The sequence below is a fragment of the Aptenodytes patagonicus genome, chromosome Z (assembly GCF_965638725.1).
Source record: "Aptenodytes patagonicus chromosome Z, bAptPat1.pri.cur, whole genome shotgun sequence".
Lineage (NCBI taxonomy): Eukaryota > Metazoa > Chordata > Aves > Sphenisciformes > Spheniscidae > Aptenodytes > Aptenodytes patagonicus.
Window position 1 is genome coordinate 79,864,677 of NC_134982.1, and position 21,942 is coordinate 79,886,618.

General features: G+C 42.6%; 1 protein-coding gene across 1 annotated transcript in view; it reads right to left on the reverse strand.

The window, feature by feature from the left end:
- GRIN3A (glutamate ionotropic receptor NMDA type subunit 3A) overlaps positions 1 to 21,942 on the reverse strand; it is an 83,263-nt gene that overhangs the window by 45,321 nt on the left and 16,000 nt on the right. The window contains exon 2 of the mRNA XM_076362576.1: positions 5,116 to 5,720. Within this exon, the coding sequence (XP_076218691.1) occupies positions 5,116 to 5,720 (605 nt within the window). The remainder of the gene's footprint in view (positions 1 to 5,115; positions 5,721 to 21,942) is intronic.

The following is a 21,942-nucleotide window of genomic DNA, read 5'->3' on the forward strand; positions in this document are numbered from 1 at the left end:
ATAAGAGAGGCTACTGAAGTGCTGTCAACAGCTTTCAAGCACTCTGAAGTGAACCAATCTGTATTTGAAAAAGCAAATTCGGCCTTGGTAAATCACTGTTAGCCACTTCAGAATGAAGAAAGGGACTCAGTGAAAGATGGTTGCCCTAGGACAGTCAGTTTTAATTCTTACAAAAAAAAAAAAAGAAGTTCTTAAAATATCTGCAAAAGTAATGTTCTTAAAAGTGCAATTTTGACATTGTAGCAGATAGCATGAAGTGCGCCAGTTTTGCACTGCACATTTTGCATTGAGATTTCTGGGCTTTTACTCTTCCAGATATTCACAATAAAGTTAAGTATTTCCTTTGTATTGTGTGGCAACATTTGCTAGTAGTTGTCCTCCCTGTATGTTGAATTCAGCTTCTGGTAACTCATTATCAAAAAGGCTAAAATGACATGGACAAAGGAGCAGGGAACTGAGCAGGAAATGTGTTATAAGGAGAAAATCCTTTTTAGTGTAAAGACCATGACCAGCTGAACTGCACTCCATTAATAAGAAAGCTGCTATGCATTTTGCAGGGGCTGTGGAGGGACCCTATTAAGACTGTATAAGTCTTAGTATGGTGATTCCACTAAAAACAACTGAGTTAGATTGCTGTTAATATGATGTAAGCTAAGTCAGGTACATATTTTTTCAGTAAGAGGCATTCAGAAGACAGACTATTTAGTTGTCATAGTAGAATCTAACACCTCACATTAGTTCTGGGAATTGGATGAAAGCAAGTCTTGAAAGAAGTATAAAGGCTATAGCTGTCATTCCAGCCTCAATAAACAGGACATAAACTTTAAGTAGCGTTAATTGTTTATCAATAGTTAGAGCAGATAAAAAATAACCTTAAATTGATTTGAAAAGGATAAGTCCACAGCAAGTGTGCGTGCATGCTTACTTCTGCCCGGTCTCTACCCTTTGTTTTGATGACTTTTTATGATTTTTGATGGAGTTTCAGCAGTTAAAACTCTGGGCTGAGTATGTCTCAAGATCATATCAGCAAAGGGTAAATTTTTGTTCCCAGCAAAGGGTAAATTTACAAAACTAAATAATATAGTTTTGAGTGTGGTTGCGTGTCTGACAGCCTTCTCTGAGATGGCTTCAAAGTTCTTCTTATGCAGTCTGTTTTGAGTAGGTTGAGTTTGGAGAAAGATGATACAGCCAATACTGTCAAAAGCAATTGACCTGTACATGTGTTAACTTGGGCCTGAAAATTATGCCTAAAAATGCACATAGGTGTTTATAAATGGGACAGACATATAAATGTGGTTCTCATTTTTAAAATCCTTTACCACTTAGTCTAGTGTTAGCTAAATGATACTGTAACTTTATTAATCAGTGGTGTCTGCCGCTATTTGATTAGTCCTTTCCTCCTACCCTGTGTTCCATGTTTGATGGTGTACTTGCATGTTTGTGCATGTAAACTCTACTATCAAGACAAAGTTTATCGGGGCAGGCAATCTTAAGCACTAAAGAAAGGTTTGTGTGCCCATAAACTTAGCTGGTTTTTAATCTTTCCTTCTCAGTCTTTGTAAAGGATTGTGCAACTTCTTCCTTACAAGCCTTGCTGGGCTTATACGCTGAAGCCATCACTATGGCAATAACAGTAAAACTATTGCATGTGTAGATAGGTTTGTATGTAAAATTTTGAAAAAATTGTTTAAGTGTGGAAAACAGTGTTAACAGTTCACAAAATGCCAAAATTGAGGGAGACAAGTCCTCAGATAGAATACGCTAGAAAAGTTCTGATGAATTTGGCTCCACATTGCTACTACAGCACAACTTGTATATCAGAACGCTGCAGATCAGGTACTTTGGGAGTAGATGAAGCTACGGAATAATGCATTAGATTTATTTTCTGCAGGTAGAATGAGAACAGTGGAATTTATGCACTGTGTTCTCTGACTTTCACTGTAGAAATAAGTGTGCCCATGAGGGTGAATCGAGCCCTCTGTACCTGTCCTGTGCTTGAATTGTGTTAGAAGCTGTTACCTGAGAGATTTAGTAGCATTTAAATGTATGACCTCACTACCTTATCGAGTTAGTGGCTTACTTTTGCAGCTGATTTGCATATTCTATATTTTTGGTAGTGACAGGACATTAATCAAAATAAATGAGGGGAACCATGTGGGAGATACATTTTAACAACACTTTGTTTTATACGTGAGTGGCTATGGCTGCTAATCATTTGCATACGCTGTATGCAGCCCTGGTGAAACTCATGCCAGGGACTTCACGTAAAAACTCCCTTACTCAATAACTTTAGGAAATAGATAAGAACATCTGAATACATTATTTAAGCCAGCAATCTCTAGTGTGAGTCTTTGGGAATTACAATTGCTGAGTATTGCATAGACACATTGGCAGTATCTGAGCAATATCTTTTCAGCAGGGCTACTGACAGATTTGTATGGAAAGACGATATGTACAAATTTCAGAATGTGAAGGGCCAGATCCTCAAGTCTGACAGCTGAATGAATTTCCTTGATGCTATGCTATGTCAGTATGTGTGAGCTGATGATCACACCGATAGCCTGTGATAGCTGTATCAAAGCTTTACTAGCGTCACTTCAGTTTGACCAATGAGTCCAAAGTGTGTCATTTGCTCATTTCAGCTTTATTTGTTTTTCATGTGCTTTGTTGTAAGAACTGCTCATTAGAGCTTTAGCAGTACCACCATACTCCAGCAGCGATATCTTTGTAGTACCTTTAAGAATGATTTAATGAAATTATTTCATTTTCTTTCAAGCTTGATGGCTTGGTCATTCCACATCTTTCTTGGAAAGTTTACGGGAGGCAAGAACGAGAATGGGCAAGCAAATAGCAGGCTGCTGAAATTACCCAAGAAGCAGAGTTAAAGCTGTAAGACTAATTAAAGCTGTAAGACAAGATGAGGCTTTGAAATTTTAATGCCTTGTTCTGTCAACAAGGATGCTCCCATGATCAGGCAGGAATAGATCGAGGAATCGATCCCATTGTAGGAGGAATGAAGGATGGTGACTTACAACTGTATAATATTCAGGGGTTTGTACATCTATATCCATATTAATATCCATATCCATACAGATAAAAGCACGCTTTGCCATGGACCAGATCTTGGTCTTGTTCACAGTTGTTATTCTGCTCTTGGATGTCATTTAAATGCCTGCACAGCCAATGTGTAAGCGCAGTGTTGGCAATGAAAGCTCAGGTGTCAGCTGTGGCAGCTTGTGGGACTGCTGTTTAACTACACGCTGCAGTTAAGGCAGTCGAAGCTCTGTGCCACTGTGCCTTCTCCATCCCCGCCCACCGCAGCTCCAAAGCTACGTATCAAGACAGATGGGTTCATTCAGACAGGAAAATGCCCACATTAGTAAACACTCAATTAAGCATCAGATAAAAGTTTCATTTTTGGAAGTGTACCACTTGCCTAAAAGCACTCGTACAATGGACAAGGTTGGTCACAGTTAAGCCACTCATCGGTGCTTCATGCCTGAGAAATTATTGGTACCACTCAGAGTTAATAGTTATGCTGCTAACTCAAATACATCAGTACTGGCCATCAGGTATCTGTCTGACCTATACACTATAAAAACAGCTGCAGTGATTCGGGACAAGGGTTTATCTAACCTGTTATTTTGTCTTTAATAAGGTCCACAGGCAGATGCCTAGGGAAAAAAAGGCTAAGCATATGATCCTTTTTTCTTTTCCACAATATCCTTACTGAGATGAAGGGACAAGAAATTTCATAGATGTGAAATTGCATATTGTCTCCCAAAATATAACAAAAGTTAGAGCAGTCACTGCTCATGAGAGAGCTAATAGTTTTCTGTACAAAGCAGTGATGAAGAAATACTTTGCAGGATACTTTTAAGAGCTTTAATTTTGCTTTCCTTTTTCTTTGTCCCTTCCTTAACCCTCAAAAAGTCTGTTCGTAAAACTACTGTCCTCAAACATTTGTTACTTTAAGAAGCCTCTCGCTGAGTTTTACTTTTCAGGGACTTAAGTATGATCTTAAAAGATGATAGTTAAAATACCAGAATAACGAGACAAAATTAACATCACAAGTCAGTGGGGATATTGCAAGCCAGTGCAGCATTTATTCCCAAGCCTTGTTTCACTCTTTGGAAACAAGGGGGTTTTGACCCCTGAGTTATGGATGAGTGCTGACTAAGGAACTGTTAGGGTCTCAAATGGTTGTGTTTTGAGCGGTGCTGTTACCACATTATTGTGAAGACACATCTCAGATATCATTTCAAAAAAAGTTGCAAACATACAAAAAGCTTCAAGAACTTTTATCCTAACTCCATCCAACAAAATCTGTAGGCTGAAAACCAGGTGTAATGGGGGAAAACATGCAACAGTCACTGGATGTAAACCCGCTGATGAATTCACATATTTAGAAAGGACCTTTTTGTTTGTTTTCAAAAAGAACCATGCAATTTTTCCTCTCATATGTTAAAAAGCAGAATATTTCTAGACATGAATCCCCAAGTGGTTTTGGGAATAACTTCAGTATAGTGACGTGCAGTGGTCTACAGGAATAGTTTTAGCAGAAGCTGAAAGAGAAGCCTCCTGCACCAAGCAAGAGAGAGAGCACTTGGTAGTTTTCAGTGCTCTCACCAGCAGCAGTGGCCTCTGAGGTGGTCAAGGTGCATCTTTTTTGTTTTTTTTCCATGGAAGCATACTAGCAAGGGCTACACATCTGCTTTTATACTGTCTGATTGCTTTTTATATTCTCTCAGGTATCTGAAAACCTCAGAGCATTTGACACTAGCCCTGACTTTTCCCTCATATGCATAAACATAAATACAAGACACTTTCAGACCATAGTCTGTAACCTAGCCTATGTTTACTATGTGATCTCTGCTTCTGCAGAACAGTGTCTTCTTCCACCACTGGCTTAATCTCCCTCCGTGGCTAAGTTTAAGTTTCATTATTTGCCCAGAAGTAATGAAGCAGGAGGAAATACTGAAACAAATATGTGTATGAGGGAGGGTTAACAGCATGGTAGCTAAGCTACTGAGAAGGGTGGGGAGGGGGAGGAAAATTATTTTTCTTGTATACCACGAATATTAGCTACAAAAAAGAAAAAAAGGAAAAACTTACTTTGACAAATACTGCCCTGAAGTGATATTCCTTTCATCTGTGTCCATGCAATTCGTTGTACTTGGAATAAGAGCTAGTTCAGGTTGAATCATGGTGGCTGCTGCCACAGCTCTTGCTACCAGCTCCATTGCATCCTGTACGTAATGCTCAAAGACTGCCTGTGTTGTCTTGCCATGAGCGATGAGACCGAGTGGCAAACCTTCTGTCCGCAGTTCTTCCACGTTCTGTGAATCCCCAATAATCCAGTGAAGTTCTGGAGGCATCACACCAAACCGGGTGGTTATTTCAAAAATCCTCCGTGTTTTTTCCATGTCACATCCAAACATCACCATGGTTGACGTTGTGTCTTTGATGTTCTCCAGGTAAAACTGTAAGTAGTTCAGAAGGTCACTGGCTGAAGTGAGGTTTGCTGTGATGTTTATAATGAATCCCAGATGGAACTTGGAGCTCTGTTGTGTGAGGAAGAGAAAATCTGTGATGTTCCACTCCTCCTGGCATAGCATCAGGCTGAAATTAAACCAGTTGTTCATCGCAAGGATCGAGAAAGTGACGTTAGCATCAGAACTCAGTGAGTTTTCTAAACTCATCTGCAGGTGAAGGGGATTCTGTAGTTAAAAATATGGAAGACAACTGATCAGAAATATGCTGGACCCAAAGTTAATGAATTTGCTTAATTTTTATTCACTCATTTAGTTCAAAGTAATCACCTGTCAACCAAGAGAACTGTGTGAGAAACAGAGAAACTTATACTCACCCAGCTTAAATGGACTGTGATTCACAGGCTTCCTCGGCTAGAGTTTGAGTCAACTTCAGTAGTCACTAATGAGTCTGTTTCCAAGAATTTGTATTTCTTTCAATCCATTTGTACTTTTGGATTTCTTGGCGTTCTCAAGCAAAGATCTCCCTGCTCTCCTAACAGTGGTATGAGAACCTTACTGTTAAGGTTCAACCCTGGTGTTAATGTTCAAATTCAATGGATGCTGACAAGTTCCTTGGTAAACAATTAAGACAAATAAAGAAGACCCCTCAGTTCTTTTTATTATCTCTTTTTTTTGGTAGTTGGGGCTTTTTTTACACAGACACACGAGTAGCCTAATTAAACGGATCACAGTCTACAATCAATGCACATCATGTACTGCCAATAAAACACAAGAAGATTGATTCTTTGGTAAAGGACAAGTTATTGAACACACAAGAGGCTAAGATATGCAGACCGTGACTTCTGAGCTGGAAAATATTCAATAAATAAGCATTCCATACACATTTTTTCCCCATCATTGATGATATAACAGAACTTAACCCATTACATTTCCCAACACCGTTGCCCTTGGATTTATCTTTTCCAGAAAAGGAGGAAGGATGTGAGGCTTATTCGTCTGTTCTCTTAAGGTAAATATTTCTTCCTTTCTTATTATTTGATCCATAAATACTTTTCCCTTACTTTTATTCCTCCCCCTTCCCTGGTCCCAAAAATAAAGTTAAATTTTATCTACAAATTTAGTAAGGAAGAAAATAATTAAAGAATCCAAGCAACTTCTGGCATTTTGCTACAAAATAAATCTCTGCTCTACCAAAATGTTTCTATCAGGCCTTCAGCTAGCACATTATATACTGTTCCAACTTTTGGTTTCAGCTGAGAACTTGACAGTCTTCAGTGTAGCTTAGCTAAAAAAGTTATTTTACTTTACATTGGCATTTGATTCCAGCCATGAGACTGTTCAAAAAATGTGAATTATGATGCCTGTTTCAGTGCATCTTTTGGTTTGTGAGATCTTTGTTGTGACTTTATGTCAACGTTTGTCTGTATTCATGCCCCCTCAAATTATATGTCCTACACAGGTACCTGAATTTTATCTTTCTATCCATTGAGTTACTAAACACTTAAAGTCTGTTCTTCATTCTCTTATGTTTTCAGTAGTTAACATGTATTATATATGAGGGATCAAAGCTTTACTGTGTTTAAAGTTGGTATAAAATGCTGTCATTTTGATTTTAATACTATTTTACTGTTCATTATAGGCTCCAGTTTGCATGGATCTTAGAAATGTCATTCTGAATTTGGAATAATACAATAATCGCTCAATTTGCACTAGTTTTACTAAAATAAAACCCTGGGCTCTCCAATACAGATGTAAGGGGTGGAATGAGAAAAAAAACCTGAAGAGCTAAACACCATTTATAAGCAGCAAGCTTTCATTGTGTTAATTTGCATTTACATGAACTCATCATCTGTTTTCCAGAGCAGATCATTTAAATTCAGAGCTTGATAAAGAGAATACTGTAATTGAAGATGCTCTTAGTTCTTTTTGTTATCTCTTGGTTTTTGTACCTGTGGCCTTTTTTTACAGACACATGAATAAGCTAATTAAATAGATCACTGTCCACAATCAATGCACATCATGTACTGCCAATAAGACACAAGAGGATTGACTCTTTGATTAAGGACAACTTACAGAACGCACAACAAGCTAAGCTGTGCAGACTCTGTAAGTTCTATGCTGGAAAACATTGCCTACTAATTAAAATACATGATTAGTTCAGAAAAAAAAAGCATTGTGTATAATATCTGGGTTTGGGAAGCTGATTTGAATAAATTAGTCTCTGCAAGCTGAATCACAACAAACTTTTTTCCTGAGGTTATGAGATGATCAGGTAAATTAACTCTAGATTGTCTCTCACTGCAAACAGAAGGGATTAGAAAGGATTTTCTTTGTGTTCTCTCTGTCCAAGATCAAGTAAAAGTATGAACACTTTTTACACGATGATCTGCCTCCAATCAGCACAACTTTGCAAGCCTATTGGCTTAGTTAATTTGAGTGTTGGAGAAGAAATGAATTATTCAGTATACATAGAACATTTTGCATATATAAATGATAGCACACAACCTGACCATACCTGTATGAGGAAGAGCAAATGTCTTCAGTATATTCAGTAGCATAACATCCCAAGCATAGTACTATAGCTATTACAGTATAGGTGCAGGTATAACAAAAAATCTATTGGATGCAGAAAAACAACCATGCACTGATGAGTGATAGAGATTAGCAATAACAGCTGTGTCCATACTGTTGAATCAAACAGCCCCAGGAAACAAAACTTGAGCATTTATTTGTACTGCTTAGTTTGTCCCTGGTCTGGTTTTGGCGCATGCCAATTAGCTTTCTCATACCATACACTGGCAGTTTGGGTCCTAGCACATTTTGAGGATCACTCCCAGTAGGCAGTATGGATAAGACTGCATTAGAACTGGCTCTGCATCTTACCCAGCAGGTTTAGATCTTTGAACATCTTTATGTCCTCATGCTAAATCCAGTGCATATGCATAATTTCACATATGCAAGACTGCTTCTGCTTGTCTACAGCACAGTTCTTCCAGTATTAAAACACTTTGAACTGGTAAAGATACACAAAAGGTAAAAATTACACCTTAGGGTCACTGGGCATTACACTGGGCCGAGAGCAAACACAGCACCAAGTACACATAGTCCAGAGAAAGTGAAACTCTGCCTCAGGGCCAGAAAACTGGACATAATTTTACTCGGCAGTGCAGGTGAAGGCAATTTCCACCTGACTTGGTATTCTTAGGTGCTGGGCTGGACTCTCCTACAGCAGTGCAGCTAGAGGCTTAGTCCTCAGGAGCTCTAGCATTGGTCCCTGTTCTATGTGCAATATACTTGGATGTGGTAATATGGTCCAACAGACTGTTCTTGTACTGAGACACCGCTCCTTCACTGAATGGAGATGGATTTGGGATAACCTGGCTTAGACTGAGCCTGCGTTTAAAAGTGCTTCTTGGTGTGAAACCACCTGTGCTTCAGCTGTCACTTTCAAAAGCCCACAGGTGCATCTATGTGAGCACTTACCACCACTGTGGTTTATTACTTGCTAAATTCCCTGTTAATGTGCTTGAAAGGTAAATGTTCAGCCCTGAAAAAGTAGCAAACACAGTCTCTTTTCTTCATTAAGTGTATCGGGACTGCAAACCTGTTTTCAGAGTTTTTCTGATACAATAATATACATAAAATTCAGTCACTAGGTGTTTGTCTTCTGCTAAACTTCCAGCTAACCCTCAGCCCACCATGCAAACATCCCTGTAGACGCTGGGGAGGAATTAATGTTTGCTTTGTACTGGGTCTCAGGGAAGGGGATACTTGATGGGTCACGGTGTTTCACAGTTCAACCAAGAACTCTCTTTGGCTTCATCTAGTGAGTGGTTAGTTGACTTCACTGGTTTTATATGCAGAAGAAGATCCTTTTAGGAAAGGATGTAGAGATGTTTGGAGATGTTTGGATTTAATACCTTCTTAATTTTATTTTGAAAGGTTTATTTGTAGGATGCAGTTGAACATATAGGCCCTGAAAAAAATGACACAGAAGCCACGTGTCAGTATACATCCTTTGATACTATAGTGTTCTTAATGCTTTTACATATTTTTATTGATTTGTCTTTCTTTAAAATAAACAATTACTGCTTTTCAATGAGGAACTTCAAAAATTGTTTTTTCAGTCATTCAGTAGCAATCACTGAGACTGCATAATTTCATAGCAAAGGCTTTTGACAACTTAAATTGATAGTTTAGATGTGTATAACTTTGTACTTGTCGTGGAACAGAAGATTTATGAGATAGTATCAGTGTATTGAACTGTGCCCATCCATCCTTATTAAAGTTCTTAGGCAAACTCCATTACCTCACTTTGGAAATTAGTAAAGTTTGACTATTTCAGTTAAACTGTCAATTAAAGCTCATATGGAAATTCAATTGCTTTGTTTAAATTTGTCTTTAAGCTGTCATTAAAGATGATATGACTTGCATCAATTTTTCTTCAAATTATACAGAGAATTAAACCTCATTTGAATAATGTCAGTTGTGATCTATTTTTAATAATGTGTTTGCATTTACATAGTGTCACTAGCAAAAACATTTTGTGTCTATGAGAGCTTAATTTTTTATTGCATGTCATTAGCTCCTGTTTTATAAACCAGCCATGATCAACTGACTTCAGTTTTTACTGGGTAAAAAACAGGCCTGGAATCCTTAATTTCTGACTAATCACCTTCAGATCAGATAACAACAGTCTATCCACTGACTTTCAGTGGGCTTTGGACCAAGCCATTCATGGAATATTAAGCTCTACATGGTCTGATGTGTTTCGCTCCCATACATCAGCAGAGACTGTAACTACTTACTTGCTTTTTGTATCCCAACTAGAGCAGTTTTACAGTTTCATTGCCCGAGACACCTGAGATAGCAGGTTCATTCAACAACTGAAACATGATTTGCATTTCATTAATGCAGTATTTTTCAGGCCTGCATTTCAGTAGTGTGTAGACCCATCCTTAGCCCTTGTAAATCTTTTGAGCACGAATGCCTGGAGCTGGACTGACTTACACCCTGAAAGACCTGGCCATTTAACTCTTCAACCAAATTTGTAATGCTAATTAGGCATGGTCACAGTGACATTTTATTTGACATTATGATAGCTTCATTAGCAGAGTTAAAAGCATATACGTGAATATATAAAAATATATTCGGCTCTGTATGTGAGGGAGTGTTTTGATTGTCTAGAGCTCAACGATTGTGATGATGATACAGTTGAGTGTCTATGGGTAAGGATGAGGGGGAAGGCCAACGAGGCAGATATCCTGCTGGGAGTCTGTTATAGACCACCCAACTAGGATGAAGAGGCGGATGAAGCGTTCTACAAGCGGCTGGCAGAAGTCTCTCAATCGCTAGCCCTTGTTCTCGTGGGGGACTTCAACTTCCCGGACGTCTGCTGGAAATACAACACGGCAGAGAGGAAGCAGTCTAGGAGGTTCCTGGAGTGTGTGGAAGACAACTTCCTGACACAGCTGGTAAGTGAGCCTACCAGGGGAGGTGCCTCGCTCGACCTGCTGCTTACAAACAGAGAAGGACTGGTGGGAGATGTGGTGGTCGGAGGCCATCTTGGGCTTAGTGACCATGAAATGGTAGAATTCTCCATTCTCGGTGAAGTAAGGAGGGGGGCCAGCAAAACCGCAACCATGGACTTCTGGAGGGCAGACTTTGGCCTGTTCAGGATGCTGGTTGAGAGAGTCCCTTGGGAGACAGTCCTGAAGGGCAAAGGGGTCCAGGAAGGCTGGACGTTCTTCAAGAAGGAAGTCTTAAAGGCGCAGGAGCAGGCTGTCCCTGTACGCCGTAAGAAGAACGGGCGGGGAAGACGACCGGCCTGGCTGAACGGGGAGCTCTTGCTGGGACTCAGGGGAAAAAGGAGAGTTTACCGCTTGTGGAAGAAGGGGCAGGCGACCAAGAAGAGTACAGGGATCCCGTTAGGTCGTGCAGAGAAGAAATGAGAAAGGCAAAAGCCCAGCTAGAACGCAATCTGGCCGCTGTCGTTAAAGAAAACAAAAAATGTTTTTACAAAGATATTAATGACAAAAAGAGAGCCAAGGAGAATCTCTATCCCTTATTGGATGCGGGGGGAAACATTGTCACCGAGGATGAGGAAAAGGCTGAGGTACTTAATGCCTTCTTTGCCTCAGTCTTTAACAGGCAGAGCAGTTATCCTCAGGGTATTCAGCCCCCTGAGCTGGAAGACAGGGACGGCGAGCAGGATAAACCCTCCATAATCCAGGAGGAAGCAGTCAATGACCTGCTACGCCACCTGGACGCTCACAAGTCTATGGGGCCAGATGGGATCCACCCGAGAGTGCTGAGGGAGCTGGCGGAGGAGCTCGCCAAGCCACTTTCCATCATCTATCAGCAGTCCTGGTTAACGGGGGAGGTCCCGGATGACTGGAGGCTTGCCAAAGTGACGCCCATCTACAAGAAGGGCCGGAAGGAGGATCCGGGGAACTACAGGCCTGTCAGCCTGACCTCGGTGCCGGGGAAGATTATGGAGTGGTTCATCTTGAGGGCTGTCACAAGGCATGTGTGGGACAACCAGGGGATCAGGCCCAGCCAGCACGGGTTCATGAGAGGCAGGTCCTGCTTGACCAACCTGATCTCCTTCTATGACCAGGTGACCTGCCTAGTGGATGAGGGAAAGGCTGTGGATGTGGTCTACCTGGACTTCAGCAAGGCCTTTGACACCCTCTCCCACAGCATTCTCCTAGAGAAGCTGGCGGCTCACGGCTTAGACAGGTGTACTCCGTGCTGGGTCAAAAACTGGCTGGACGGCCGGGCCCAGAGAGTTGTGGTGAATGGAGTTACATCCAGTTGGCGGCCGGTCACGAGCGGTGTTCCCCAGGGCTCAGTACTGGGGCCGGTCTTGTTCAATATCTTTATCAATGATCTGGATGAGGGGATCAAGTGCACCCTCAGTAAGTTTGCAGACGACACCAAGTTGGGTGGGAGTGTTGATCTGCTCGAGGGTAGGAAGGCTCTGCAGAGGGACCTGGACAGGCTGGATCGATGGGCCCAGGCCAACTGTATGAGGTTCAACAAGGCCAAGTGCCGGGTCCTGCACTTTGGCCACAACAACCCCATGCAGCGCTACAGGCTTGGGGAAGAGTGGCTGGAAAGCTGCCTGGTGGAAAAGGACCTGGGGGTGCTGGTCGACAGCCGGCTGAACATGAGCCGGCAGTGTGCCCAGGTGGCCAAGAAGGCCAATGGCATCCTGGCCTGTATCAGAAATAGTGTGGCCAGCAGGAGTAGGGAAGTGATCGTGCCCCTGTACTTGGCACTGATGAGGCCGCACCTTGAATACTGTGTTCAGTTTTGGGCCCCTCACTACAAGAAGGACATCGAGGTGCTGGAGCGTGTCCAGAGAAGGGCAACGAGGCTGGTGAAGGGTCTGGAGAACAAGTCGTGTGAGGAGCGGCTGAGGGAACTGGGACTGTTCAGCCTGGAGAAAAGGAGGCTGAGGGGAGACCTCATCGCTCTCTACAACTCCCTGAAAGGAGGTTGTAGCGAGGTGGGTGTCGGTCTCTTCTCCCAAGTAACAAGTGATAGGATGAGAGGAAACGGCCTCAAGTTGTGCCAGGGGAGGTTTAGACTGGACATGAGGAAAAATTTCTTTACTGAAAGAGTGGTGAAACATTGGAACAGGCTGCCCAGGGAAGTGGTGGAGTCCCCATCCCTGGAGGTATTTAAAAGACGTGTAGATGAGGCACTTAGGGACATGGTTTAGTGGGCATGGTGGTGTTGGGTTGATGGTTGGACTCGATGATCTTCGAGGTCTTTTCCAACCTTTATGATTCTATGATTCTATGAATATTATTTTGCTAACTGTATTATTTAATATGCAGAAAGTATTACTCCCCTCTGACTCTTGGGAGCAAAGGCAGTGCTCAAATATGTATTTATGATAAGAAACACAAAAGAGAAAACAGGCTATATAATTACATCAGAGAAAGCTCCATCGAAGGAAAAAAAAAAACAGCCTTCTGGCTTATAGTGCAACTGTGGGGACTCACAGCTTTACAAACAGAGCTAAATGGCAGTTGTGAGCAAGCTGATGCCACAGCTTCAAAAACTGGGAAGCTCTTTCTTCCATGGTTGAAATTACAAAATTTAGGCTTAAAATCCAGTTCCCTGAAGGCTACAGGCACACCTAATGCTTCTTTCTGTCATGCCATGAAAAAAGATGCTATGAAATGTTATTTTATTTTTCTAGTATCTGCCTTACTGCTGGAACTGCAATCATCAAGGACGATTTTGTGCTGGCAGCTGACAGACCATGGGAAGGACTTCAGATGGAGAGGTCCTGCTGCCCTGCCCGACCAGGCGCTGCAGTGCCCACCGTACTGCATCCCAGTCACTGCGCGGTCCACCTGGCAGCAACAGAGGGAAGGTGTGCTCCAGCACGTCCACCTCCAGGCTGCAGCGAGAAACCTGCTCTGCCTGCAGGGCAGACTGTGGCCAAGAGGCCACGCACCCGCAGGTTTCCACAGCGGAGGGTGAAGCAGACAGGTTTTCTTCTCAAAATCCATTCCGCAGCTTCTGCAGAGACACAAGCAGTGTGCTGGGCAGGCATACATCCCTCCACTCCCCTGTGAAGAGCACCGAGAGCTGGGCCTGGGTGTTTTTGCTGCTCCTGGGTTCTCTCCTGGTCCCAGTTAAAACCCCACAGCCTTGTCATGGATGTCAGTAAGCGTTAGATTTGGCTCCTAGACCTTCACCCAGCAAAACACTTAAGTATCTGTTTAAGCATCAGCATCAGTATGATTAAAAGCACCAGTAGTACGTTTCTTCTGCTATTTAGACTTTTGGTTCTCTGGGGAAGAAAATCCCAGACTTGCTTTGGCCCAAAAAGAGGAGGATGACTTCATGAATTCCTCTTTTTCTTGTCTTGCGCATCCGTCTCCACATACACACCTGCATGACCAAGGCCGTAATTTGAAACATGGTAGGTCCCCACACTAAAGGCTATTTTTTGCCGATGGCTTAAAAGCTTCTGAGAGAGAAGCTAGCTTAACACTAGCCAGAGCTGTTCTCATTCCTGCAGCAAAAGAAGCCTGGCAACTGTCCAGGCAACACTTATAAGCAGATACTAAAAAGACACTGACTGTTTATTTTAAAAACCACAAAACCACAACAGTTAGGTTAATTTAAGTCTTGAGTTAGTTTGTCCTGAAAATGATTTCTTGTTAGACCTGGCAGTCATGACTTGAGGTTGCTTACTGTCTCTAATGCCTATGTACAAATACTCCAAACTAATCTGAATGTGTACAGCTCTCTACAAGGTCAAAGAGGTGATATAAAATAGGAACTTTCAGCTGTTCTTGGAAAGTAAAACCCATTATTTATCTTCATAGCCACTTATAAATTACCATAAGTAATACTACTTCAAAAACTTCAATGTGTTCTTTGCTCTAGGAGGGGGGAAAAAAAAAAAAATCCAACATTTGAAGTTTGACAATTTTTCATACAGGTGCCAAGAGCCAGAATAGTTCTTCCTTCCCTAAAACGTGTCATTATAGTTAAAGAAAGACAGATGATTGCTAACACAAATAGATCACGGGGAGCTGCATTAATTTTCCATTATAAGCTTTCCTCCACCATTAAAATGGCAATGCAGAACTCTAGAGAACCCCTTCTGCTCCATGGTACATTTCAAATGGGAGAAAGAGGTGGCTGGAGGCATGTCGTGACTCTTGCTCCCAAGTGCTACAGTATTGTAATCGATGTCTGCAAAGCCCTTGCAAATGTTTGGGTAAAAGGTGCCAGGAGATACTGAGTGTAAGTATTAGCTACAATGGACAATTTGTTACTGCATGGTGTTATTTTCTAGAAGCTCGACACTGTTACAGAATCAGGTTGTCACAAGTAATTGAGCACTTGCCAGCAAGAGCAGGGAGATCTTGGCTAGCTCTACCCCAGGCTTTCTTTCTAATGCCATTTCCCAGTAACACATTTTCTTATGGCTGGCCTCATCTAGACTGTCATGTTTGTGAGCAGGATTTCTCATTTGGCTGTAGCTACCACATTACAGGTCTTCCCACGCTTGCAAAGGATGCAAAATACAGTGGCTGTTCCGCAGCGGTGTATCTTTTGGGGTTCTTCTGAATGTCACTATAAGCTTGAATGGTTGCAAAACAGCATTTAGCAGAATTTAATTCTTCCTTAAGGAGATGCGGCATTCAACTAACTCAAAGCTCTTCAGCAGACTGTCTAGGGACATTTGTGTGTTCCTCTGTTGAGAAGCACCTCACAAACATTGGTGCTTTTCACATCCTGGCTATCAGTCAGAAGGGCCCTGTTTTAAAGCGACTCCCAAACAGGCAGTCTGAGTTTTCCCACGCATGTTATTCAGGCGAGGCACAGGAGAAGGGTTTTTTTTTCCCCCAGATTTTGGTTCATGAGGGCAGGTAGCAATTCAACTTTTGATAGCAACAGAGCTAAAACCGTGACAGCACCTGGGAGCAGACAGTGCATGCACTTTGGGCTTGCTGAGATCTGCCTCCTTGGTCCTGACCCTCCTAATGTCTGAGGCGTGACACAGGAAGACCCTGTTGTTGTAAAGAAATTCTGATAAGGCACCAGTGGTACTGTTTTAACTTGAAGAAAATGATTTAAGTCGCTACCAGAGCACTCTGTGTGTGTGTGTCTGCTAATGGAAGAACTCTATTAGTCTTTTAGAGTGATTACTAACGACCCTAGATCAAGGATATAGGTGTGATCAGGCTGCAGTAATAAAATGTTACTTGGATTATCAAGGAATCACAGTTCAAAGGCTGCTGAAAAAAACAAACGGGGTTGTATCAAGGATCCCCAGAAGTGCTATCACAAGATGACAGCAGAAGCCTTGACACTGCAAGCACAGCATGGCACCAGAGGTGCTAGGGCTAAAAATCACAACTCACCAATGGTCAGCTGTGGGTCACTAGGAGATTGCAGCCTTGGGAGCTGAGTAAAACTGGGTTTAGGGCGAGCAAAGAACAAGTATGCAATACATAATATGTACCAGATGCCACAAATGTGGATATAAGATGGAACTGTAAATGAATGAGGAATGGGCAAGTAAATACAGCAGATACGCAGACAGCATTAACAAACATATAAAAGCGACCAAAAGAAAACCCAGAGGAGGAAGAAGCTCCCACCATCAACATAATACTCCTCCCTTTAGAGATCTCGGGACACAGACGACTTGCCACTGACAACCCCCATGCCCTGGAAACACACACACTTGCTCTGTCTCCCTAAAGAAGATTTATGATGCCGACCTTGGGATCCAGGGGTGCACGGAAGGGTGAGCCCAACACCTGAGAAAAGAGAGAGGGGAACGGTGTGTATGACAATTTGAACCATATCATTACTGAGAATGAGCTGTAGTACTTGGATAATTTGCCTATAAGTGTTAGCATCATTGGGACCAATAATACTACTTTGATAAGACTGCTAGGACTTTAATTAGACTAACAATAAATTCTTGGCTTCGCATATAGAATGGGTTTCTAAAGCTCATGCTAATTGCATGTGGTGTCTGCTCTGATGCCTCGCTCTTGAGGACTACCGTTAACACAGTGCAAGAGTTGACAGAGAATTTGGCAACGAAGGCTGTAATTACAATGCACATTGCCAAGCACTGCTCCACACCGGGCTCCTTGGCATGTCACCCCTGCCAGACTCCTCAGCGAGAAGGGCTCTTGCAACGGCATTCCCATCCTTGCCCTGTTACAGCAGCTTCCACCTTCCCATCAGCAAGATGGACATGTTGCAGTGTATCACCAGAAAATGCTACTTTTTCACAAGCACAACAGGCTAGGAGTACACTTTCTGTATTATCTAGCTTTTTAGGCATGAGCAAAATTCTGGCCAAACAAAAATAAATTAATTCTGAAAGAAAATGTAGAATATAAGGAGAAGGGGTATGGAGAAGACTGATTCATGTTATGTAGGTAAAAGAAGTTTGATCCCATTTTACAAAAGCTATTGTCCTTTCTGATATGCACGTGGTGTACCCACGCAGCATTTAATCCAATTAGATTTTATTCACCATTAACACCTGCAGCGAGGAATAAAATCTGGAGTACAATTTTCACTCACCAGTCCAATTCCAGCATGACTTGAAAGTGTTTTCAACTCTTCCTGAGCATTTACATTCCCTGTACCCTCAGTAGCTGTGCCCCTGTGACTCATTATTTTTACAAATGACTATGTGGCTACCAACAGGCTGTGCAACCCCATCTGGTGTTCGCAGCTCAGCAGAGTGAAACTTGGTCATTTGATCTTGGAGACAAATGGGGAAGGAGGTGGCAATTCAACAAAGAAACCTTCCCTGTTCATCCTCAGTCCATGCTGTAAAATGACATTCAGGATGTGGCGTGCAGGGCTGTCCTGCTGCAAGCAGCACCTCCAGGCACAGGACAGCCCTGGCTGCTGTGGGACTCCCTGCACTCCTTGCAGGGCACCGGGTGCTGCCCCTCGGGGACAATGACCAGCGACCTAATTAGCCTCTTCATCTCTACGGGTCCCTGCGCTGTCAGAGAAACACCCACGGGTTGTGCTGCATGCAGTTTTGCATGGAGCAGTCACTGAAACGATAGCTGCATATGGCAAAATACAGTGGGAGAAATTAATTCCGACCCGTGCCCCGTTCCTCAGAAAGCCAGCACCAGCTCATCATCACATCCTCTTCTGCTGGGCCTTGCTCTGGGCATGTTCCATAGGATTAATTTTACCTACAGGTGCATTTTGCTCTACATTAATTTTTTGTATGAAAGAAAGTTGAGAATTAGGCTTGCAAAGACTGATCTCTTAACTCTGTTAAATGAGGCCAGGGTAGATTAAGTTAGTAGTTCATCTTTCTGAGGCTAGACATTTAAATCATGGCTCTAAGGTGAATTCTTGTGTATACTTGCTTGGCTTAAAATCAGGAACAGAATTTAAACATGTCCACTTGAGGTTTCTTATTTAATACACCAAGGATTTAATTAGAAAGATGGGAAATCAGAAAAGAGTTATAATTGGCTCTCAGGACAGGGGGTGAGCAGGGGAAAAAAAATTAAAAAATCAAACATCTCTTTTAAAAACAAATACACTCTGCGTGCAGTGGGGCAGGGAGCTGAGAGAGGGGACTGGCCACTGGCACATGCCATCCTGAGTGGCTGTGAAATGCCACTCGCTGCCTGCCCGAAGTCCACTACGCTGCCCTGCCGGCCGGGGTAGGAGGGTCGCATCCTGCACGGGCATCCTCACCTTGCTGGGCACCTCTCACTAACTGCGCCATGAGGTGAAGCTACCTTCCTCAGCAGGAGGCAGTTTGTTTGCATAAGAAATGGTTAAAGGGTAAGTGCCGCTCAACACCAGCAGTTGCTGCAGGAGGAAAAAATAATTAAACTGGGAGGTGTGATGTTTGTTAGCTCCTTGGCTGCAGACTTACTACCTTTCAACAGAAGACAAGAATCTGACTTTTGAGAATGCAGCAAAGCCTAGTGACTTACTATTCACTGTAAATTTTTTAATTACTGCTCCCTATTTTTCTTCCCAATCCTGAATTAATTGTCATTAAAAAAAAACCAAAAACCCAAAAACAAACCCCAAAACGCAACTGTACAATTTAGAAGTTTTCTGTCAGTGTTTGCAAATTGCTTTTCTGGGCATGCAAAACACAAAATAAGGCATGATCCTGTAATCAGGAGGCGCCTACCCCCCGCCCCCAAAGGCAAGAAGCATTTGAGTTTCCAATAAAGCATATAGCAACTACCCACAAAAATGTGTGACTGTGCAGAGCCCGTTACCAAGGCACACAGGGAGAGGAGGAGGAGGAAGGGGAGGAGGAGGAGGAAGAGGAGGAGGAGGAAGGGGCCCTGGCTGGCAGTTGAATATAGAAACTGAGTGATCTGGTTTGAAATCCCTGCCTCGTCTTGTGCCCCCCTTGCAAGCAAACCCCTCTTTGTAAAATGAGGATAACCCCCTCCGCAGTGCCCTGGGGGGTACAGATCACCACCGTGGCAGGGCCAAGCTTCTCCCTCCTTTGTGAAATGGCTCTCTGCCCATCTTAAGGCAAGACAAATATTTCACACCCTTTAACACAGGGAGGGATCAGAGGGGAAAAAGGGAAAAAAAAAAGAAAAAGAGGTTAAATCATACGTCTTGGAGAATATACCAAGATTTTGCCAGAAGCAAAATCTAGGGCTCAAATCTCCTGTTCCTTCCCGTGCTAGACACAGCTGCCTCAACAGATAAAAGAATGTGCAAAGTAACAAACAGCCACCTATTTTATGGGTTATTTTTAAATAATTTGGGCATTTGTACCCTTACACTACTCACAGTGCACTGGTCTATCCTTCGTCTGGAAGCGTTACCCATCCCACTGATACTTGTCTCATCAGGACCCCATGTCTGCAAGCATTGGGATACTGTGATTTCCTCGTTAGTCTTAACTGGAAAAGCAATTTATGAATTACCCACTGTATTCCAAAAGAGTCCCGGGTACAGGGTCATGAAACACGACCTTACTGTAGTAAGTACTTAACAGAGCAGAAAGTGGTTTACAGCAAGTATTGTGGTGAGGGTTGGGAGAATATATCAAAAATCACCACCCATGCCTCTTTCGTCCTTCAATTTATAATGTGCAAGATCATCAGGTGAACATTTACAGCTCCTAGTTCTGACTCAATCTTCTGCTCTCATCTAAATGCTTGACAGAAAATACACAATACCATCACCTCTCTACTATGCACAAATATTTGCACAGATTACTGCTACCAGGTTTTCTTTTACTCTGCACCTAGCATGGACATTTAGACCAACAATTAAGTGATTGCACAGACCTTGTAAATCACTATAGAATATGAATGATGATACTTACTTATGCCTCCTTTGTACTGGCCACTGAGTTTGGTCTCAGTGGAGCAGTGGTAATTGATACTTCGTAGGCTTTAAGCAATGTGTCCATCCATATGTATGTAGCATGTGATAGTGGCAACAGGCTGAAGATAAGTATGTGACCATGCACACTGGGAAAAACAGCATGCCATGCTTGATGGGACCATCTGGCTGTACGGAAGATTCGTATTGCTGTCTGACACGACCACTCACCAGAAGCTAACACTAATCACAAGACACTGTCACCGGCCAAATAAATGTAATTATCTTTTCCTTCAGCCCTGCCTGTGGCAAGTGCAGTTGGTCCCAGTATCACGCCGTCAGGAGAAGCTCGTCAGCCTTCCCTTGTAGATCCCTTTCCTGCTGCAATTGCATAAAAGCACCATACGGACAAATCGCTACTGGTGGCAATGGACCCTGACAACTGCCGCGGGTGCAGCAGCTCTACCGTAAAGAGACAGCTTTTTGCCTTACAGCCTTCCCTCCCTTTTTGCTGTGTCGCTGGTGCTCAATGCGCAGCCTGGGGGCAAGCTCCGCAGCAGAGGCCAGCACCGCAGCCGCTGGCGAGGCTGGAAAGCTGCACAAACTGCATAGCATTGAAAAAAAATGTGGAAATCCATACTGCATCAAAGAAATACAAGATCTTCCCGTTAATGAGAAACGCAATAGCATATGGACAAAAATAACTCAGCATACTGCTCTTACTAGCAAAACCTCTGGTGGTGGGGAAGTTTAATATACTTTTTGCCTTTGCAGAAAAAGCTAGTGAGGAGTAGCTAGACAAACTGTTGTGATGGAATTACATATCAAATTTACTTCATTGTAAAGAAGGTTCTTCATCCTACCTATTTATGCAAAAACTTATTTGTACTGCTACTTTACATTTCTTGAGGGGAAAAGGGAAAAAACTGTTGTGGTAGGTTAATAGGGGTTGGCTTCGTTTATGAGAAGGTAATGAAAGTAACAGCAACAATTTAACAGGCTGGATGGTATTGATGGGAAGAATGCTTTGCAGCATGGAAATGAGGGGAAAGGCCTTTACAAATCTAGTTTTCTTTTCGATACTGGCTCTACCTTCTCTGCTGTAATTCCTTTAAATTTCTACTGCCTCCGTATCCGTCTCTTATAAAATAGTATATCTCCTCCTTAAAGTTATGTAGGGTTTGTGCAACTCTGTGACAGCCAAAACCCACTACACTCATTGCAAAGCACCAATTACCCAAGTACGCTGGGCATTTAATTTATTTTTTAAGAGCTTTGTACTTTAGGATCTGGTAAGGCTGCACATTTCTGTGAGTCAAAAGGCTCTCAAATACCCCGAACCAAATGAATCAATAAACTCTTGTCTGTGCTTGAGCTTCCTACTGACATACAAGACATTTTCTTCCTCACAGCTCAGCTCTTCCTGCCCTGGCCGGGCATGTGATGATGCGTATGGATGCTATGCTCTCTCTAGGTCAGCTCTTTAACTGTGACGTCAGCAGACAGCTGATGAGTGATCACAGCTGAGGAAGAGGCCCTCAGCTCCCGATAATGAACTCTATGAGCATTTTGATGCACTTGGGCAGCCAGA